Source organism: Corvus hawaiiensis, chromosome 14, assembly GCF_020740725.1.
Source record: "Corvus hawaiiensis isolate bCorHaw1 chromosome 14, bCorHaw1.pri.cur, whole genome shotgun sequence".
NCBI classification, from domain to species: Eukaryota; Metazoa; Chordata; class Aves; order Passeriformes; family Corvidae; genus Corvus; species Corvus hawaiiensis.
The window spans coordinates 3,999,289-4,019,506 of NC_063226.1; the positions used below are offsets into that span (position 1 = coordinate 3,999,289).

General features: G+C 39.2%; 1 protein-coding gene across 3 annotated transcripts in view; it reads right to left on the reverse strand.

The window, feature by feature from the left end:
- The window catches only part of KLHL4 (kelch like family member 4), a 76,729-nt gene extending 59,854 nt beyond the window's left edge, over nt 1-16,875 (reverse strand). Inside the window, exon 1 of one of the 3 annotated variants that reach the window (XM_048318895.1) lies at nt 16,736-16,875. Coding sequence is in view for 1 of the 3 variants with exons in the window: in XM_048318892.1 (XP_048174849.1) it covers nt 13,543-13,624 (82 nt within the window). In the remaining 2 variants the exon portion in view is untranslated. Of the gene's footprint in view, nt 1-13,542; nt 14,623-16,735 lie in introns of those variants that run through there. The other 2 variants (XM_048318894.1, XM_048318892.1) reach the window with 2 other exon arrangements.
- Between the last annotated feature and the right edge of the window lie 3,343 nt (nt 16,876-20,218).

Here is a 20,218-nt window from a genome sequence, read left to right on the forward strand (position 1 = left end):
CATACCCATTAGAGTGGGGTTTTTTTCTCTCCATGCACTACACAGAAGTCCATTGGTTTTGGTTTGGCCAGTAATTCTATTAACCTGTTAGACAGTAATGATGCATCCATTGATCTGTTAATTTAATGGCTCAAAATGCTGCTTTTCTGTATGAGAAAATGAACTAAAAATCAGAGAATGTGCTAAAACTTATGGCACACAATGTTTTGAAACTTACTAGACTTCTATTTTATTCTTCTTTGTCTTCATTGTTTTCTTCCTAAATATTTTTGCACCCAAATGTAGATGTGATCTCTAAATGTGTGTGATTTTGTGATTAGAATTGAAATGATAAGTTTCTTTATATCCTCAAAAATATTAGTTAGTGGGGTTTTTTTGAGGGTGAGGAGGGGGTTTTTGTTATTTGGGTTTTGGGGAGGAATTTTTTTTTTTTTTACAGAATGTAGGCAGTTGTTAACTGCAAAGCTTTCGTGTTCCTGTGGCCCACAGTACACAGCTGCAAGGAGGTCACAGGTACAGCAGCTTCCACGCTCCTTCTCACCTCTGTGTCTTAAACTCTACATTTTGGTGAGAAAAAGACATGAATGTATTAACTGTTGGGATTTGTACTGTCTTTGATTGGTTTTGATCTTTGTTTTTAAAAGCCTCCTGGACTCTTTGCTGTACCAATGGCAGTGGGCACAGTGAGCACATCTGGATGTGGCTGCTGAGAACCTTTAGCCAGTGCAGCATTTAACATCTTTTCCACGGGTTTAATTAATTGTAGGCAAGACCTGGGATCTGGCAGTTATTCAACTCCTCTCTCTACTGAAATTAGTGAGGTGAGTAATTAATACTCATGGGACTACTCAAGGGAATGGCTTTCTCTTGCACAGCAAAGAAATTCGATGTTAGCAAGGCAAACATTAAAATGGACAGCTGATACAAAAATGTGTGAAGTGTGCAAAGTATTGACAAGGTATTGATCAGTTCATGCTTGAAAATCTGAGTTGGAAGAATGTATTTAACTTTGGAAAATAGGAATAAGTCTCTGTTTGAGTCAGCATGGAGCTGTTGGAGCATGTCCAGCATATTTCAGCTCTCCTCCCCTGTGGTGACAGGGAAGTTACTGAGCTCAGTTTGTTGTAGGTGACTCTGTTAGTCCTGTGGATGATGCTTCCTGTAAATGAGCTTTTCATGGCAAACAGAACTGGGCACTGCCAAAGGTGTTTCCTATCAGATTGGCATGGATATTTTGTAACTATATAAAATGTTTTTAAGGCATGTCAGCCACATTTACAGCCTGATATCAGTGTGTGTACCTGTTCAAGTTACAGCTGAACTTGGCCTTTAGTGCATGAGCAGGGTCCAGACTGGATCCACATCAGGCACCCTCCTGTAGCTGCACCAGAATAAATCCTGGCAGTCATGCTACAAAAAGGACACGTGCCTTAGCAGAGCATTTGTCACAGCTCACTAAACCCTTCCTGTTCTTAAACTTCCAAGAAATTTCTAATTAACGTTTGAATACAAGTTCATTATAAACCTTGCGTGGCGTGTGACAATGACAGCAGGGGGATTTGAGCAGTGATGCTCAGTAATGTGAATTGTCCCACATTATTTCATTGTAATCTTTCATAAGAGTCTCAGTTATTTCCCAAGTTTCTCATACCTGGCAGTACTTAATGAGTAAGTCTTGGCTCTGTTCAGTGGAACTGAGCTTTTTAAGTGGAAATTGCACAAAAGATGCAAATTGAAGTAGAGCTTTGGGTTCTGAGATGCTTTTTTTTCTGTGCCATTTGCTTAAACCTGCCATGTTGTTGAATTTTGGTTCAGTCCTTTTGTTAACTTTAAACTTATTCTTAGTTTAAAAAAAATCTATTTTTATTTTTAGAAGGAATTGATTAGCTGAGAAAGGTTAACATATGCTTTTCAAATTGATAAATGATTTAACCTGTTATAAATTTTCTGCAATTATATAGCATGGAAATATCATTATATTACATCATGTAAACACCTTCTAAGTGCCGTTCCATCCTGCTTTGCTAATTTAAGTACAGTTAGTGAACATTTAGAATCACAGCAATCATAAGGTTGGAAAAGGCCTCCAAGATTGAGTCCAACCTTTCAATACCCACTAAACCATATTGTGAAGGGCCACATTACTCATTTTTTAACACCTCCAGAGTGGTGACTCCACCACTGTCCTGGTCAGCCTGTTCAATGTTTAAGCACTCTTTTGGTGAAGAAATTTTTCCTAAAACCTGGAAGATATGGAGAAGGTCCTTCTGTAAGCCTTGCTGCCACCTTTGTCACTAGGGGCCCTGAGATTGCCTCAGTTGGTCAGAACTGGTGCTGGGAACACCAAGGTTGTGGGGCTGATCCCTGTAGGGGCCACTTGCTTGCGAGTTGGACTCGATGATCCTTGTGGGTCCCTTCCAACTCAGAATATTCTGGGATTTAATGCACTTGACTGGTCACTGCCTGAGCTACAGGAGGGTTAATGATACCCCCGAGCAGTTTGGATCTGATGATGGTAACACCCAGCCCTTCCCTGGGAGGATGGCTCTCCATCAGGCTAAGAACAGCACAAAGGAGCTCCTCACACCGGGGGGAACGCTCTGACCACTCTGTTTTGTAAGCAAAGCAGGCACAAATACTGCTTTTCCCATTCCGGTCTCATCTTTAATGAGACTGGGTTTGGGCACTGTAGCTACCAACAGCAGTGTGTTCTGAGCACCAGATTCTTCCTTCCTGCAGTTCTGATTGAAAACCACCCAGTTTGAAAGTCCTGGTTATGGAAAATTCTCAGACTCTGAAATATTACTAGAGAGAAAATCAAAACACACTGCCTGATTAAATAGATGTTAAGAGTTTTGAGCAAAGATTTTGATTCATAAAGGGTAATTGCAGGGATGAACATTTAAGTCTCATATTTTGTGGCTTAATATACTATTGCTTTCTGAAACTCCTTCACAGAGTTCTCGGAACTGCTTCTCTCCTGGAGATAGCTCCATGTTTATCCCTGACTTTCAATAACTTTTTCTTTAATTCTGTTTCCTGTACAGTGGAAACAGACTTTATGGATTAATTTAGTTCTAGGCTATTTTTCCTGCTCAAGTCCTGTTCTGTTTTTCCTTCAAACTCTTAAATATCCTGTTTAAGTCATGTACTGAACACAAAACTTCCCCTGAAAGAAAATGTTGGAGGTTGCTCGTTGAGGCAATGTGAAATATTGAAGGGTTAAAGGGGAATCCTCTAAAAGGAAATGCAGACAGGGGTGTGAGTGGCTTGGCCACGTGCAAATGGATAAAAGCTGTTTTAGAGTGAAAGCCTTTCCAACACGTGTGAGAGTGTGTTAGCAGGACTGCAGTGGCTCCTTGGATATGACTCAGAGAGCTTTTTCTGTTTAATTAGACAGGAAAATTGTGACACAGCCATGGCATGTGCCTTAGAATAACAGGACTTTGGAGCAAATGGCAGTGAATATTAGAGCTGTTGCAGAAAGGAAAGCAAAGCATAAATTTGAAATTACTTATTTTTTGAATTAGAAAATAGCTTTTTTCCCTTTCTTCTTATAGTGTATGAACCATTACTATTTCTTATTTCATTATTTCAGCCCTTTCCTCCCTTCTGGAACTGGCTGCCCCTGGTTGCTTTGCTTCATGGCCAAGGATAAAACTGCCTGTGAAGTCAGCAAAAGCTGTTAAATAAGCTGTCAAAACACGAACTGTTTCATACCTTGGAGCTCAGTAAGGAATACAATTTTAAACAACTTAAAGTCTTTTGGTGTCACCTTGGTGGAAAGCCTGGAGATAGACTGCACGGAGCTTTCATTATGATGCACCTGTAGGCTATCCAATTTCTGTAAGGAATGGTGAAGGAAACATCACAGTCACAGCAAAACTGCCATGATGAAAGGCAGGGGTTTTTTTCTTCAGGAACAAGTTTTAAATAAAAATGAAAAGATTGTAAATGGGGTTCATGGTGTTAGAGAAGGATTTGGGTAGATCTGTGTCAGATATCTTTGGATGTGGTAGAGAAGCCTGAGCTTCAGATATGTGAGAAAATAGCACTTTGAGTGAAAACTCGAGTACTTCAGAGCAAGCGTTCGACTTGTTATCTTTGCAGTTCTAGCAAGGGCTCTCTTCTGAAGCCTGACTAAAGGCAACTCTTTATTTGATGAGGGTTTCATGTTAATTCCATTACATGTGTAAGCTGCATTTCATTTGCACACATGATGGTGTGGGAACTGACTGAAAGGTACAAGAATTAAATACTGGTTGAAAGTAGAAGCAGCAGGTTTTATATTTCCGTAGGAAGGGTTTCATCTTAAAGCCAAAAGCTCTAACCATCAGTTTTTCCTACAAATTCAGCTATGGGAACCTAACCCTGTTCACATGAATGTCAAGGGGCAAACTGAGAATATTGTTCTTATTTAGATACTTGATTCGAGCAAGTGTCCTTGAATGCCTCCAAGCCAGAGAACATTAACAGAGAAACAGAGAATATCAGCAAAGGAGACTTTTTAAATAATCAAATTCTAGCAAAAGCACTATCACTTCAAACTGTGATAACAGCACCAGTGTCTTTACTGAAGCACTAATGAGTACTGACATCTTAGAAAAGATCTCATTATAGAGCAGGGATTCCTTGTTGGAGTTTTGACATACAAATATGTTTTAAATACAAATAATATCATTTGGGGTAAAAATGCAGAGGATAACAATTTCTTCAAAATTAATGTCTGAATGGAAGCTGACATTGAGGTTTAGGAAAGATGTCTAAAAGGAAAGAAACTTGCTGTTGACTGCTCATGGGAATTTCAACAGAGAGTAAGGGCCAAAGAGGAAAAGAAATAATGACTGTTGTCTCCCTAGGAAGGGAACAACTCAACTTTCTAGAACACCCCAGGGGAAAAAAAACAATTCTAGATGGGTTTGACTGTTCTAAGATGCTCCCAAAATCACTTGGTAGTGAATTAATACAGCCTTTAGTCCCATATGGGTCATCACAGCACTGAAAACACCTCTATTTGTAGTCCTAAAAAGTATCTAGATGTCAGTATTAACTGTCATTAAAATATATGCTCAAATATGGCAGTTCTTTCCAGAATAGTTTTCAAGGAAAGGCCTAGGTAGGCTTTTAAAAAAAAAAAACAAAACCAGGATCTGATTCAAAAAAGGATTTGCTATGGAAATACATTTATCTGATGTTGCATCTGAGGTGGCAGGAATTATGGTGTGACTGATGAGCAGCATTGAAAGTCTTATCTTTGTTCTATAACCAGAGGAGCCAAGCTACAACTCTTCATGTCCCTTTTCTTATCTGCTCTCATCTGTCATGCATCGCAGTTTCTGATTGATTACCCATTTTATCCTTACATGGAGCACGCACACAAGCACCAATAATTATTGGACCTCTGGGTTTACAGCTCCTGCTGCCTGTTTGCAAGTGTTTCACCAGGATATTTCCTCATCTGCATATCCTGTGATATGCAACAAGGAAGGTACATAAGAGGAAAAATAATTGGCTAAAGTGCAAAACGAGGTAGGAGTGCAAGCTCATCTTTAACCTTGAGGGAATTTATTAGTAGTTATATAAGGTTTGGAGGTTGGAACTTTGCTGTCCAGCATATTTATAGCATCTGGGAAAAGGACCTGAATTACAAGTTGTTAACATTTCCTGATGAGACTGAGCAGCAGATTATCACACTCAGGCCCTGGCAGTGAAGAATTGTAGATTTGAACAAAAAGTCAGCAAAGTTCAGCAACTGGGCAATAAAAAGGCCCCCGAGGTTCCATACAGAGAAATGTCAAACCACGCTCTGGTGGAATGATGGGCTCTGAGTCGTGTGTGTCTGCCCAGGAGAGAGATCCTGGGTTATGATCATAACCTCATAAAAATGTAAAAATTATCCCCCTCCAGAAAATATTAACTCAGGGGATGTTCAGCTGTGTTGGCTCTGTTGTTGCAGGATTTCCTGATACCTGACTGTGGTCACTGAGAGAAGAAAGCTCTGGTGTCCCCTCAGTGCCCAGCCTGCTGCTCTCCCCGTGGCTCACCCTGCTCTGCAGTCACTCACTGCTTTGTAAACTTAAATACAACAAGAACCATGAGCAGGCCAGCATAAAACAGACAAAAAAGAGTGTGAGAACACAGGGAAATGAGCAAGTCTTGCATTTCTATCTAATTTCAGACTGAATTTATGGAGTGAAAAGAGGAACCCACACCAGATTTCTCTGTGCAGAGCAAAAAAACCCAACCAAACACATGTTGAATTCTTGTATAAAAAAATGGGCCTTGTAGTTCTGAAATCCCTGGGTGTGAACCATGTACACCTTATAAATGCACGCTCTGGCAAAAAAAGGTAATTAGATTGAGTATAAGGGTTTATGCACAACCTCAATAATATGGATATTAAAGCAAGAAATGAGTCATATGTAACTTTAAAAAACCACAAAAAACAGCAAAGGAAATATCACAGATTTCTTTGGGTTTTTTTAAATCCTTCCCTCCTTGACTCCAGAAACAGCCTTTATACTTCATTTTGTGGTTATAGCATCATTGTTCCAGCCATTGTTCCAGAATGATACAGAAGGATGGCAAATGGAATGGCTTGGAGTACAGTAGAAATCCTGTTATTTTTTATGCCTTTCAGCTGAGTTCAAGGATTAGTGCTGTAAGCACAGTTAAAATGTATCAAGTGCTAGAAAATTAATTATGAATGTACTTTAAGTAGAGACTGTTAAACTTCAGCAGTTTTTGATATAGAACAAACAGTAATGAAAATTATTATCATTATAGATGCCAGCCAAAAAAAGACCTTTAAAGCACCCAAAAAGAGTCATGGCTGTGACACATTTCTGTGGGTTTGTCTGAGAAAATGAGAGCCTTTTGTTGCTTTTCAGGAATAGAAACCCACTGGTCCCCCACAGGGCTAAAAGCAGATAGGATTTTAGAGGCAGTGTTTTTACCCTGAGAGTTTTTAAAGTTACATTTGGTTTTCAGTTTAGGTTTTGAGCATCATCTGTGGTTTATATGCTAGTCAGCCTTGGCCAAACCCCTTACGGCTGAGATTTTATTGATCTTCCTGATGGATGTCCTGTACTCCAGGGTGAATTGCTGCTGAAGCAATAAATACTTTTAAAAATATATTCTCCACAGTGAGGGAGGAGTGATTAAGACTAAAAAACAAGACTAAAAAACTCGACAACTATTGTCAGAATTTGCAAGCATTTTTTGCTATGGCTGTAATTAAAATCCTGAATGAAAATCAAGCTTTTAGGCCAACTCATGCCATCTATAAAAGAAACAAATACCAATTTATTCCCAAAAATTGTCTTCGGCACATTTTGTTGTTTATCAAAACAAATACTCATGTAAATACTGTCTTGATTTTGTTAATTATATTCCCACCAATACACCAGAGACTATTCTTTCAGAATATTAATTTCTTTATGTAAATTAGGAAGGGGGGTTAGAATTAATGCTGCTGTTGCAAACCATTTATCTGTTCTGTGGTGTAAAGAGATCCAATTTCAGCCGGCTGCAGGATGATAATTGTGGTTACTGTTGTCATTAGATTCCTTAGAAGGGAATAGGGTTTGTTGCTTGTGGCTTGAGAGACTGGTATTTTCAAATGGAAAATTTTTGTATGGACCTTGTTCAAGAAATACTTAAAATTTCCAATCAGAACCAATTCCCATTCCTGAAGCAGCCCTGTGCTCACAGGACTCATTATTGCACTTTTCATGCCCTTTCCAATTCACCAGACACAGAGTTTTTGGAATTTTTTTGTACCAAAATGGATAGGTGACAAAAACATGGTCCATGGAACAGGTTTTTTGCTCTCTGATAAATAGTTTTTATTCCAACACTGGGGCTCTCTCTGGGCATAAATCTCATGGGCATATGGGCTGGCATTTACTTAGCCCACGAAATTAAAAACAGTGAGGGAGCTATTCCAAGATCAAAGGTGAATAGTGCACAATAGGTTGCAGAGTAGTTGTTGCCGGGTTTGTGCTTTGTTCCAACACAGTGGTGAGGCTGTTGTGTAAGATTTTGGTGCAAAGTCTGTCCAATGAAACTTGTTTGAAGCGTCTCTATTACAGATCAGTGCCATCAGTTCAGAAACAACTCCACGAAGCTGCTTAGAAAAAAATTGGAGGAAGGAGAAAATTCTCCCAAGCAAGTGGTCAGGAAGATGGTGTGGAGCCTTTGGGGAGAAGGAGCTGGGGCAGCAATGGCTGTAAGAAGCACAGAGCACCTCGAGCTGCTGAACAGGGACACGCATCTGCCTGGCTTCCAAAGCAGCCCGGGCTGGGGGAGGTACAGAAACCCTGCCAGCTACACACAGGCAGGAGCACGTTTTGGGGAAAAAGCTCCCCAAGGGACACGATGAGGTTCAGACTGCTGTTGTGCCAAGGTGAGGCACAGCTGGGCCGCGTTTGCACCGCAAACAGGAGCAGCTGAAGGGCTGGATTTGTTATCCCAGCCACGAGCTGCTCCCAGAGCCTCGTGTGCAGCACACTGTGTGCTGTGAGCTGAGGCATTAATTCTGAGTGATGGTAATGAACCCTCTGAGCGGGGCAGGGATGGGATGAGGGGAACCATGGGACACCCAGTAATGGTTTCACAAATGCTGTTTCCTGGGTCTGCCTTGTGTGTCATGAGGACATTAAATTTTTTGTTTCTAAACAATCAGTTTTCCAAACCCTTTAAACATAAGCTCTCCCTTTTCCTGTTACAGCATAATACTCATAACAAACCTATTGGTACCTCTTAAAATATAGTTATAACATTAACAAATCTATTGTGACTTAATTCTTCCCTCAGCAGGAAGAGTACTGGCAGTCAATTAAAATGATGGAGAAATTAACCGAAAGAGCAGATGAACCAAACAGATGAAAGACAAGTAATTATTTCTTATCTAGGAAATACTTCTTCAAACAAAATAGATTTGAAAGAAGCATCACTGAGATGTTTACATGGAGAGAAAATGGTTCCTTGAATGACTGACTTCTTATTTCTTAGATTTTCACATAAGGCCTCCAACTGTTTGATTCCTCTTGGAAGTTAATTCTCTTTCAGCAATTCAGTAACGGATACCAGCAAAATCATTTTCAGTGTCTATTTAAGCAATACAGGACTTAAATCTTCTTTATGAAGATGTTTCCAAACACTAAATTATAACAAGGAAGTAAATTTCATATAAAATAGATTCCTTCTACTTCTTTTAGTGAATAAGGAAACTCAGCTATATTTTTATCATTTTCCAATTGCTGTAGCTTTTGTCTGACTTTGAATGTACAGAGCTAATGGCTTAACAAAACAGTTTTAGGATGAGAATAGGTATCCAGGATCGGGGATAACTGCTCCTAACTTGCTGTTAAAACACTTACTGGCTTAAGCAGGTTACATCATGGCATGTCTTACGTATTCGATCCCTCAACTAGGAGGAGATTTTATGTTACTAGAAATGGAAATGGAGAGATAGTTTTATTTCCCATGTTTTCCAGTTTTACCATTTCTGTCCAGTTCTGTCCTTCTGTGTAAGTCTTGAAGATGTTTGTCACCAAAGAAATGAGCTTCTGTCCTTTGTATAGTCAGAGATCTCAACTTGTGCACAGCTTTTCTAGTGCATTAAAGTCACGTTCAAAAATTATTTGAAGTTGGTGTATTAAAAAGTATCTGTCATCAAACTATATCAGCAATACTGAATTCATTTTCATGGCCTTTTTTTCTGACCTTCTCAAATAATACTCCAAAATGCATTAGGATTTAAAGGAATTCAGCTTTAAGCTTTTTGTGGTCACGTGTTTACTATTTTTAGGCAAATACTCAAGTTAGACTTCAAGACTTAATTTCTGAAATAAGTTATTTGAAGCATGACCTGAGTTTACTTCCATGTATGAATATTATATGAAAGGATTAAGACTGCCCTTTGGAAAGCAATCCTAGTTCTCTTCCAAGACACCATTCCTTTTCTCAGGCAGCTTTGATCTGCTATTCTTTAAAACCAGGCAGATTTTCCTTTCTTTAGTAGAGGTTTTGTACTGGATATCTGCTTCAGAAACTAAGAGATATATTCAAATTCTTAATTAACACTTAGCGAAAGACTCTAATCCATACAAGATGAATAAATACCCAAATATGAATAACTTAGAATAAGTCATAATAATAATAACTAACTCCGAATAACTGAGTAAAAGATGAATAATAAATGCTGTGCTCCAAACGATAAAAATATTGCTGTCAGCAAAGAGAATTTACTGAAAAATTTACTGAAATCATGTTTCAAAAAAAGCCTCCAGAAGTATTCTAGGGTTATGTAAGAATTACCTCTTATGTCTTTTCTACTTCTGTTCAACTTTACAGTGTTTCTTCTTCCCAAGACTGTCACAGCTCACAGCTCATTGCCAATCACTCCACATTCACTTCACCCACACCAAATGCATTACTATGGCCAGGGGTTTGTAAAACTGTCAAAGGTGCAGAAAATGTGGGGTTTCTGTCCTGGCTCTACTCCTCTGCAAGCTGCTCATCCACACTGAGGAGCAGCCAGGAAGGAGGAAGAATTTTGCAGGACCCATAGAGAGAATGAGGCAGGAAAACAGAGAAAGGCAGTAAATTGAAAGGTGTGACAGCACTACAGCCGGGCGTGCTCGGGGAAGTGATGTCCTGAGGGATTTGGGATGACAAGGTTCTGAGCCAGTGGAGTGGAAAGAGTTTGTGCAAAGTCTGAATGAAGAGCAGTTAGTGGGACTCTGAGAAAAAGGAAATAGTCTAACCAGTTAGGGCAAAGGAAATAAATAGATGCATCCTTACAAATTTCACCCCACGAGGCGCTGGAACATGTTTAACCCAAGCCCCACTGAACGGATGTGTACAAAACCTGAAAAAGCATTTTGGACAGAAGGACCAAGCCAACATTCAAAAGTGACATATGGAAAAACTTCTAATTTTTTTAAAAGATTCTTTTTCATTGTGCCTTCCAAAACAAGAATGGAAATCAGAACAGGATCTAATCATATTTCAAATTACTTGCAGAGTTTCTCCTCACAGGTGCAAAAGTGCTTACAGCCACCACAAATTACTTATCTGCTCTGGATTATCTGCTCTGCTCTACACCATTATCTCTGCCTATCACTGCTCCCTGCTTCCCCACCTACAGCACACAGGTTGCTTGCTGGATTACAGGAGTAGCTTCAGTCCTCTCCTGGGATCTCTAGAGCCTTTCTGTGTGTGATATCCGCTCTCACAAGCTGATAACGGTGTCATATATTCTTTCCCATTTTGATGTAGTGTAATACAAGCTGTTGTACAAGTCTTCATGTCTCAAGATTTTTGATACAGTACATTTATTTTGTAATTCTAAGAGTTCTCAGACACCAAAATGAACCAGACAAGTGTTGACAGCATGAACAGTAGGCACAGGGAAAAAAAGCAAAAACTGGAACAGAAAGAGAGTATTGGAATTACAATTACAGTTTTTAGTATTCGATTTTTTTTAAAAACATTTTTATAAAGTTAAGATCCTTAAACCCCTCAAACTAAAAGCTGAAAGAGTATCTGCGTTGCAGTTTGCTTTTCTCTTTGGATTTTTCTGGGTTTGGGAGGCGTTGGCATTCCTTTGTACCTCACCCTGTCAGACAGCAAAGCCACACCAAATACTCGTGGGCCAGGTTGTCTGTGGGAGTCACAAACTGTTTTGCTCCCCCAAAAGCATGGCCTGAGGTAGTTCAAAGAACAGGGAGAACGTTTCCCTCTGCTAGAAACTTCTATCAGTCTTTTCAGGCCACATCCAAAGTGTGATATTTTCGAGCTATTTTCTCCATTATTGCTAGACCAGACTCTGTGGATAAGTGTCTGGATCAGTCAAGAGCAGATAAAATTCTCCATTCCTCATGTGATCCCACACTGTTTTCCTCTAAAAGACTGCAAGCTAGGTAGGCTACTGGTTCCCAATCCTGATACTGGGGAAAGTATGAAAAAATGGGAAAAAAAACCTTCAATCTTTTTAGAGAAAACATTCTTGTCCCTAATTTTGGTAAATGTGTGCCAATGATTATTAAATGTTATTAATTGAAAATCTGATATGGAAGTATTTATTGGAGTAAATTGTTTCTGCTGTTATAAATCTTCGTAGATCTTATTTTATTAAAATTTAATTTTAACTATCAGCTATTTCATAGTTGACCCTGCCTCCAACAAGAAGGTTGGACTAGATGGGCTAGGGCTTCCAGAGGATGTCCCCAGCCTGAATTATTCTGTGATTCTAAATTGTTACACTTGTAATTGCAAAGATCCATGAAGCAGACTGTGACAATCCAGGTTTACCCCAAAATCCAAAAGGTTTGCTCCAAAAGGACTCACAGAGCTGCTGCAGTTAATGCAATTTATCCCTTTCTCAGTGATTTTGAATCCACTCGCTTATGAGTATTGGTATTTTTTCACAGTAAAATTTGCAAAGAGCCTTAAAAATGCTGTAACCTTTAATAATGCTTTGTTTACTGATTTTATTTGTATCAATCCAGCCATCTTTAGATGGAGTTACAGAGTAAAACCATCCCACTCCTCAGTTCAGAGAGTAAGCCTGCTATTTGAGAACTCCTAGAGTTTCACCAGAACCAAGCAGACGGCTGCCTTGAGATCCTGCCTTTTTTCCTGGTGCATATTTTTGCAGGTTATTTATAGTGCAGTTATTTGTGGAGAACACTCCAGAGTGTTTGAGAGAAGGTGCTAAGCTGCATTTGCATACAGGGAACAACAGCCAGACTCTGCTGCTCTGGCAGATGTGTGTCCATGTGCTGTGGGAGGGGAAGGGAGAGGGATGCCAGCTCTTCCATCCCATTGACCTTGCTCAGTGAGCCTCATCTGCATCATGTTATAACAACCCTCACACACTTGGATCTGGTTGTAAATAGAATATGACATGCAGACTTTGATGGAGTTGATCTCCCCTTCTGGGTATTTACACCCCAGTCTGTGGGCTAAATTTGGGGACCTTTCTGTCTAGAAATTCTCTGCAAAGGATATACAGTGAGACAGAGGAAAAAAAACACCATGAAAACTCCTCCAGGGGATGGTGTTCCTTGATATTATTATTCCTTGGACATTTTCCATGTAATTTATGGTATCTTCAGCTAGCTAATGGAACAGAACTGACACTGTCTTAATATTTGACAAGCTAATTATCCAACGTAGTAAACAAGGTTTTATGTAAAGACTTCACATTTCTTAAGTGAAACAGAAGCAGAGAGTCCTGCTCCTTTTCTGAGCAAAACATTCAAGTGCTGCACACTTCAAATTATGCAGTTTTATTTTTGATGTTGTAGGCAAGCAATTAAATTCTGCCTTATCTGGTTGACTCGAAGAGTCATCCCATCAAACTTTTGAGCACTGGTGCTGAACACGTAGTGGCCATAAGGATTATTTTATCCAGGCATGTTCTGTGGCCAAGTGGTACCGCAACCATTTTTTAATAGCTTATATATTTATAATAATTTCATAATAGCTATATATTCTCATACATGTATGTATTAGATAAGGATGACTCACCTTTTCTGTGCCCCACAGTAAGTTGGTTTTTGCTCTCTAAAAAGGACATCTGTGGATTCAGCTGTTTCACACATCCTGGCATCACTGCCTATTTTATCTTCTGTATTTACAGTGGTTTTATCCTCTGTATTTACAGAGTGTCCCATATAGCCTGATATCAATTATGTCTCATCAGAAGAGACAGAGTGTTAAGGAACCTTGCTTTGCATGGCTGTAGCTGTGTTAAGAAGCAGTTTCCAAATGGAAAATGGTCGATTCCTCAAGAGTCATTAGTTCTTGTTTTCCTGCCCCAGAGTATGGTCCTGTGAGTTCAGAATATTTATTAGACATGGTTTGAAAAAATCATACTTAAAATGATGCATTATCTTGCTCTATGCAGAGTTTTCTGGGGGATATTTTTTCCTTGGTAAGTTTTTGACAGTGTGAGGGAAGGCAATACGTTCTTGTTGCAGTCTGAAATTGTTTTGATTTTAACAAAAACAGTTAAACCTCTTGATCCTAGGATTAAAAAGCAATAAATATATTGGCTGGTTTTCAGTAGACAGCACAATATGTCTACCAACACTTAATAGTAGAAATCATGAACCACTTTAAAAAAAATTAAAATAATCAGACAGGTTGTTCTACAATTGAATCTAAATCTTCTGAATATCCATGCAATATTTATAGGAAGAGCAAGAGGATTGCAAACTTCTTCCTCCCTGTGATATTCCCAAACTTATTCTCCAAATGTGCTCCAGTGGGGATCAGGTCTACTGCATAAGCAAATTAGGCAAGAGCAGTGCTTTTTATTGATGCTGCCAGCAAGGTGGTGGAGGTTTCTGAAATGAACTCTCCTAAAGAAATCTCACTGGATCTGATCTCTCACTTCATGCAGGCATATGTTCAGTCAGCTGTCATCACTACCTACAGAGCTTTAACGTAGCCACTGCTTAAAAAAAGGGTAGAACTATCTAATTATATAGAAAAGTCATGAATCTCGGAAGTAACTGGATTATTTTCTTCATGTATACAGCTTCTGCCTATTTTAACTCCTTCTTCACTGCCAAGCCACTTGACTTATCCAATAAAAATCAAAAGTGCAGTATAAAAATTACTTCAGCATCCTTTTCATTCATCCTTTTCATTCACAACAGAGCTGTGACACGTGTTGGCATCACTTGCTGAATCTGAGCTTCAGAGCAGCCCTTGAGGCAGTGTCTCCCCATGCTGCTCTCCAGTCTTGTGTCTGCATCCTGCTTCGCTCCAGGAGGGGACTGTGAGGTGCCCCGCTCCATTGTGCACTCAGCTTTCCTTCCAAAGGAAAAGAACCTGGAAAAGCAGCCACTGCAGTGCTCTGGGCAGCCCCAGTGTGTGCAGCAGGCAGGGTCAGGGCTGGGGGCTCTCAGCTCTGCTCCTGAGCTGCCTCGGGATGTGTGTCCCAGAGCCAAGAGTGCCCAGCCCAGCGTGGAGCCTCTGCTCCAGGCAGGATCTCTGAGTGCCCAGAGCTCCAGCCACACGCAGCTGGAACTCCTCCCAGCCCCCCCAGTGTTGCAAAGGGAAGCACAATGAATTACAGAAATAAAAACAAAGCCGAGAATATCTCTATCACTGAGCATACCTGAGAATATCTTTAACACCTTCTGATGTGATCATATCTCCCGACTAATCTGCCATTTCTTTGTTCTTTTCTCTTTCAGCCAATCCAAGTTGAAATTCCTTCTGCATTTGCACCCTGCTCTTCAATTCTGTTGCATTTGCATTATTTTACTGTCAAATTTCTCTGCCTCAGCCACAGCCATTTTGCCATTCTTCTTGTTATCAAGCTTTATGAATGAGATCCCTTTAACCTGTTTTTTCCTCACTGAGGAGACGCTTTGTAAGATCCACTTCCTCTGCTCATTTACAATAAACTAAAGCCTGCTTCAGAAATGTTGTAAGCACTGAGCCATGTGAGTACACTGTCTGGTTGAATCCTTTTTGATGAAGTCATTTATTTATCTGGATTATAAATTAGGAAGTGGTGAGGAACACATGAGGTACTGTAGTTTAAAACAGAAAGTGGTGCGAAGGAAAAGATACGGAGAGTGAACAATGGAGGCAGGAGAGCAGACAGACAAAGACAAGCACCCAGTTGAGTGCAAGATTGCAATCATACTGATTCTTTTCCTCCTTTGTTTCTTCTCCTGGCTTGCATTTCTTTTATATCCTCCTGATACCATCCGTTGTAGGATTCACTTTGCCTGGCTTCACGAGCCTTCCGAGTGCCATTCACAACAACAGCTCTAATTTGGTTGTCCTAAATCACCCTCTGGAGGGGCCTCTCTTTCCTGCTGAAGCACCTAGAGAGTATTGTTTCATATTACTGGTATCTGGAATTAAACACTGGGAATATTCCATAAAATGCACTTCTCTCTCTTTCCTGCTGTGTTTTCAGATAAGCCTGGAAAGCATCTGTCAAACCTAGGGAATTACTACAATTTCAGCAATATTTTATTGAATAAGAACTCAAGGAAACTGGAATTCAAAAGATAATGCAGCATTCATTGCTGCAGTTATGATTTCTAAGATCAGTTTTTTCACCTTTGAGAAAGTTGTTAGGGGTTTTTCTAATCAATGTGGAGAATACAAGATATGGCTGAAGGAAGGATTGTTAGTGTATCCCTCTGTGTAAGGACTTACTGTTCTGTTCATTTGAGCAATGTTATTATCATAAAAACATCGATAATCAAACTTTAATAAGCATCTATTTTGTCTTCACTCATAAAAGCATCTTCATTACCTGTAATGAAGGCATTCTTGAGATTTAGTGCCTGTATAGTCGAGTATTTCAAAGTTAAAAATGCAGAGTTCGGAGCACTATCTTTTTCTATCCCTGTTCAGGTTCAGTGTTGCAGATGAGGAGGAGGTTTCCTCCTTGCATCAGCTCCCAAAAGCTCTGCTCCACCCCTTGTCCCAGCCCCAGCAGGCTCAGAGGTGACACCCCTCCCAGAGGTGTGCTCTGTCCCTCTGAGATTCCTAAAAGATTTTGGCTGAACCCTCAGCATTTCTGTGCAAGCTGTAAAAAGCCCCAAAGTCAGTGGTTACAGCATTTCTGAGATGTATTGTTTCCGTGATAAGCTCACGACTTTCCTATGAGTTACTCCAAAGGCTCAAATAATAAACATGCAAATGAAGTGTCAAGATAAGACCCAAATTAAGCTTTTTATCCTACCTTCAAGGAGTTCAAATTGGAAGTAGCCAACTTTCAGATAATGGCACAATGCTGCAAAAGGATCTTGACTTGTGGAAGGCTTTAAAATAGAAGGATAGGCAGGACACGAGTCTGTTTCCTCACATTTCAGTGACAGATTATTTCAGAGAACTCTCTAGCCCATTTCCTATTTCCTTTGCCCTTGGCCTGCTGAGTAATATTTGCATTTTTCCCTACAACCTTATCTCCTCTCTGCACGGAAGCTTCTGATAAATGTTTTCCGTTGAATTTCCTTCACCATCCACATTAAACATCAACTTTGCCAGGGACCATTTCCTGAGGCCTCCACTTTCTGCTGCTGAACAACACCTCTGTCGTGCCTGCCCACTGCCACTGCGTGGGACTTGGCATTGCAGGACATTTCCCAGTCTCTAAACATCATTATTTCAAAAATCCCACCAGAAAATTTCTCCAGAAATCAAAAGTCTCCTTGAAATTACAGAAATATTTCCTGCAGGATAATTGCAAAGCTAAGAAGTAACAATTCTGGAGAGTTAGAGCTAGGCTTTGGGGGGTTTAGTGAGCTGAGAATGTTATGTATTTTATTCCCTGGTGTTCGTAGGTCATTAGAACTGTAGGAGACCAGAGAACACACCAAGGTGAATTTTAGTGAGACTGTTTGATAGCAGTTTTCATTTATTTTACAGAATAATATTCAGCAATATACCCCTTCCAGCCTGCTTAAACCTTTTTCTGTTTAGTCCCATTTTCCTCTGGGTCAAAGGTTTAATAACTTTTCGGTTAGAACAGTTAAGATTCAGGGGGGTTTGTGCAGGTTTCAGTGGCAGCTAATGATTCATTAGAGTTTTACTGGCAAAATAAAGCTGATAAGTGAGCTACATTCATCTCGGAATTAACCTCAAATTGAAAAAACTCTTAAAGCAATCCTTTCAAGATGACATAAAAAAGGTTGTCCTTTAAGCTGGCACATAAAAATTTCTTATCTTAAATTTCTCTTCAAAACATACTTTATAGATAATACTAAGATAGATCTGGCCTGTACTATAATATTCACCAAAAAGGCTTATCTTGAAAAGCTAGTTTTTGCTAAAAATTAAGTAATGCCTACAGAGTAACTTTTCTCTTGTCCTAAATTTCTCTTTTGCTAAAAACTGCAGGCAAATGCTAATCTGTTCCATGTCTCTCCATGTATTGAACAAGTGTTGGAGTGTCATCAATGAATTTGATCAGAAAACTTGCACCATTTTCCCCTACAGAAAAAAATACGGAACAAGTTCACTTTTAAATGTGCTCCTTGGGTACATTTTTCATTGAAGAGATTTTCAAAGAATTACACCCAGTGTAATGTATTTTAGCTCATGTACTGATGCCCATATTCTCTCAAAGTCTTGTGAAAACTGATAAAAAAATATGTAGTGCTGACTTACCAAGAATAATCTTTAAATCTTAGTAATTTATCTTGAGAGACTCCATAATCAATATCATACAGCACTGTGAGCCTGCTGCTTTATTATCCTTTTTATCCAAGTGTGGAGAGATAAAGCATTGATTTTTGTTTGCTGTGTGTACTGTAAAAACAAAGGAGAAATGTCATTTTTGAATGCCAAGGTTGTATGAGTAACGTTTTATTGATTTTAAATTAAATAAAAGTTATGTAAGGCAATAGTTGACATTGCTTTGGGGAAAAAATAAATGCCATTGAAATAAATGTTTAAAAAGCCAAGCAGTACCTTTGAAAATAATTTATGGCAAGTTCATCTCTCCAGCTGAGCTTCCAAAAATTGTTTTGCCATTGGATTCAGAGTAGCGTAGTTTAGATAATACAGCACAAATTTTAGTATAAGTAAGGATGGACAATACAGAAAAAGAAGAGTACAGCTCTTTATTTCGGTGATTGCCCACTTCTGGTGTTTTTTGTTGTGATGACACAATACCTGACAGCTGACTTCTCTCTAAGAGACAAACTGAAAGATTTCATATTTTCTCTGTTCCGTTTTTCCCCTATTATTAATAATGTATTCAAATATTTTTTTATTTGCTCGTTAAAGTAAATTTTATTCATTCAGAAAGACCATTTGTTTAAATCTGTGGTGTCTTGTAGGACCAAGCTCTTGAATTTTTACACAGGAGGAAGGAAGCCACCTGCTGCCAAGAGACAGAAAATAGAGTTCTGGTGTAAAGGCTGTATAGCAGGGACAGCCTTTAATTAGAGATAATGTACAGGGAGAAATTCCATACTTAAATGCATTTGGAAGCCAATTTGTTACACCTGTGCTACAGGAACCACAGAGTTTGATGTGTTTTCCAAGCACAGCCTTGCACTGAAGTGCAGTCAGACCTTAACCTTTAAAAAATGGGAAGGATTTTTATGGACCTGTAGTTCTGAATTTATATTTTCTTCCCTTTCTCTTTAACTGTGCACTCCAGAAATGTCAAACACATTTAAATTACTAGTGAGGAGTTTCTGTAATCCCAAAATGCCAAGAATTTAGCTGCTCTTACTATGAAAGTGCTGCAAGACTTCAAGAATTGGAAATGTGGGTGGAGATTCTTAGATATATCACTATCTATAGTTTACATAAATAGTGATATATATATATAGATTCTGTTCAGAGATCCTCAAATTCTCCATTTCTCGCATATTTTTATAAATGTACAAAGTAAGAAACCTTTGTAGAAATGCCCCAACAGCCCCTCAAATAGGCAGATTTGAGAAGTCAGATAAAATAATCCCAAACCTGCTCATTTCTTTCCAGCTTTGCTGACCATATGCCTTCTGCCCAGCAAATTCCGGTCATCTACTGAGTTTTTCAAACTAACTCACAAGTCATTGTATTCCTTCCCTACATGGTGATCAAAAACTCTCCGTGTGTCAGCTGGGTAGGAATTAGCATCTGCCATCTGTCTGCAGTGGGATCCTTATCAGCACATGGGGGGGAAGAATTCCTGTGTATGCACTGACAAATGCAATTGGATTTTGTTTCTTTTTTGCAGTTCTTGGGAGCAGGAGAATCCAAAAGGTATCAGGAATGTGGAAAACAGAGCTTGAGATAATCAGTGAATAGAGAAGAGCACATATTTTAATGTTTAGGTTGTCTCTTTTGTTGAAACTCTAAATGAAAATTTTATCTTGGTAAATTATCAGAACTGTCCTGTCATAAAATAATTCTCTGCAAATTGTTTCCTGTTATTTCCCATGTTGCTTTTCTGATACATTTATAAATTTCTCCATCACCTTGGCATAGATAATCAAAAACTTATTTCCCCACGTGATTTTTTTTTTAACTCTAGGTAAATTTTTACATGTCCATCAAAAATGATGAAAATTTGAAAAAAGTAGAATCCCTTTCTGCTGACAATCACTTTACTCTGCAAGGCCATGCCCGTGTAAAAGTGTTTGAAGGAGGACTTGAGTTATTAAGATGACATAAGGGAATGGGAGAGAATTGGGAGGGAAGGAAGGAAGTCTCAAAACAGCCTGAA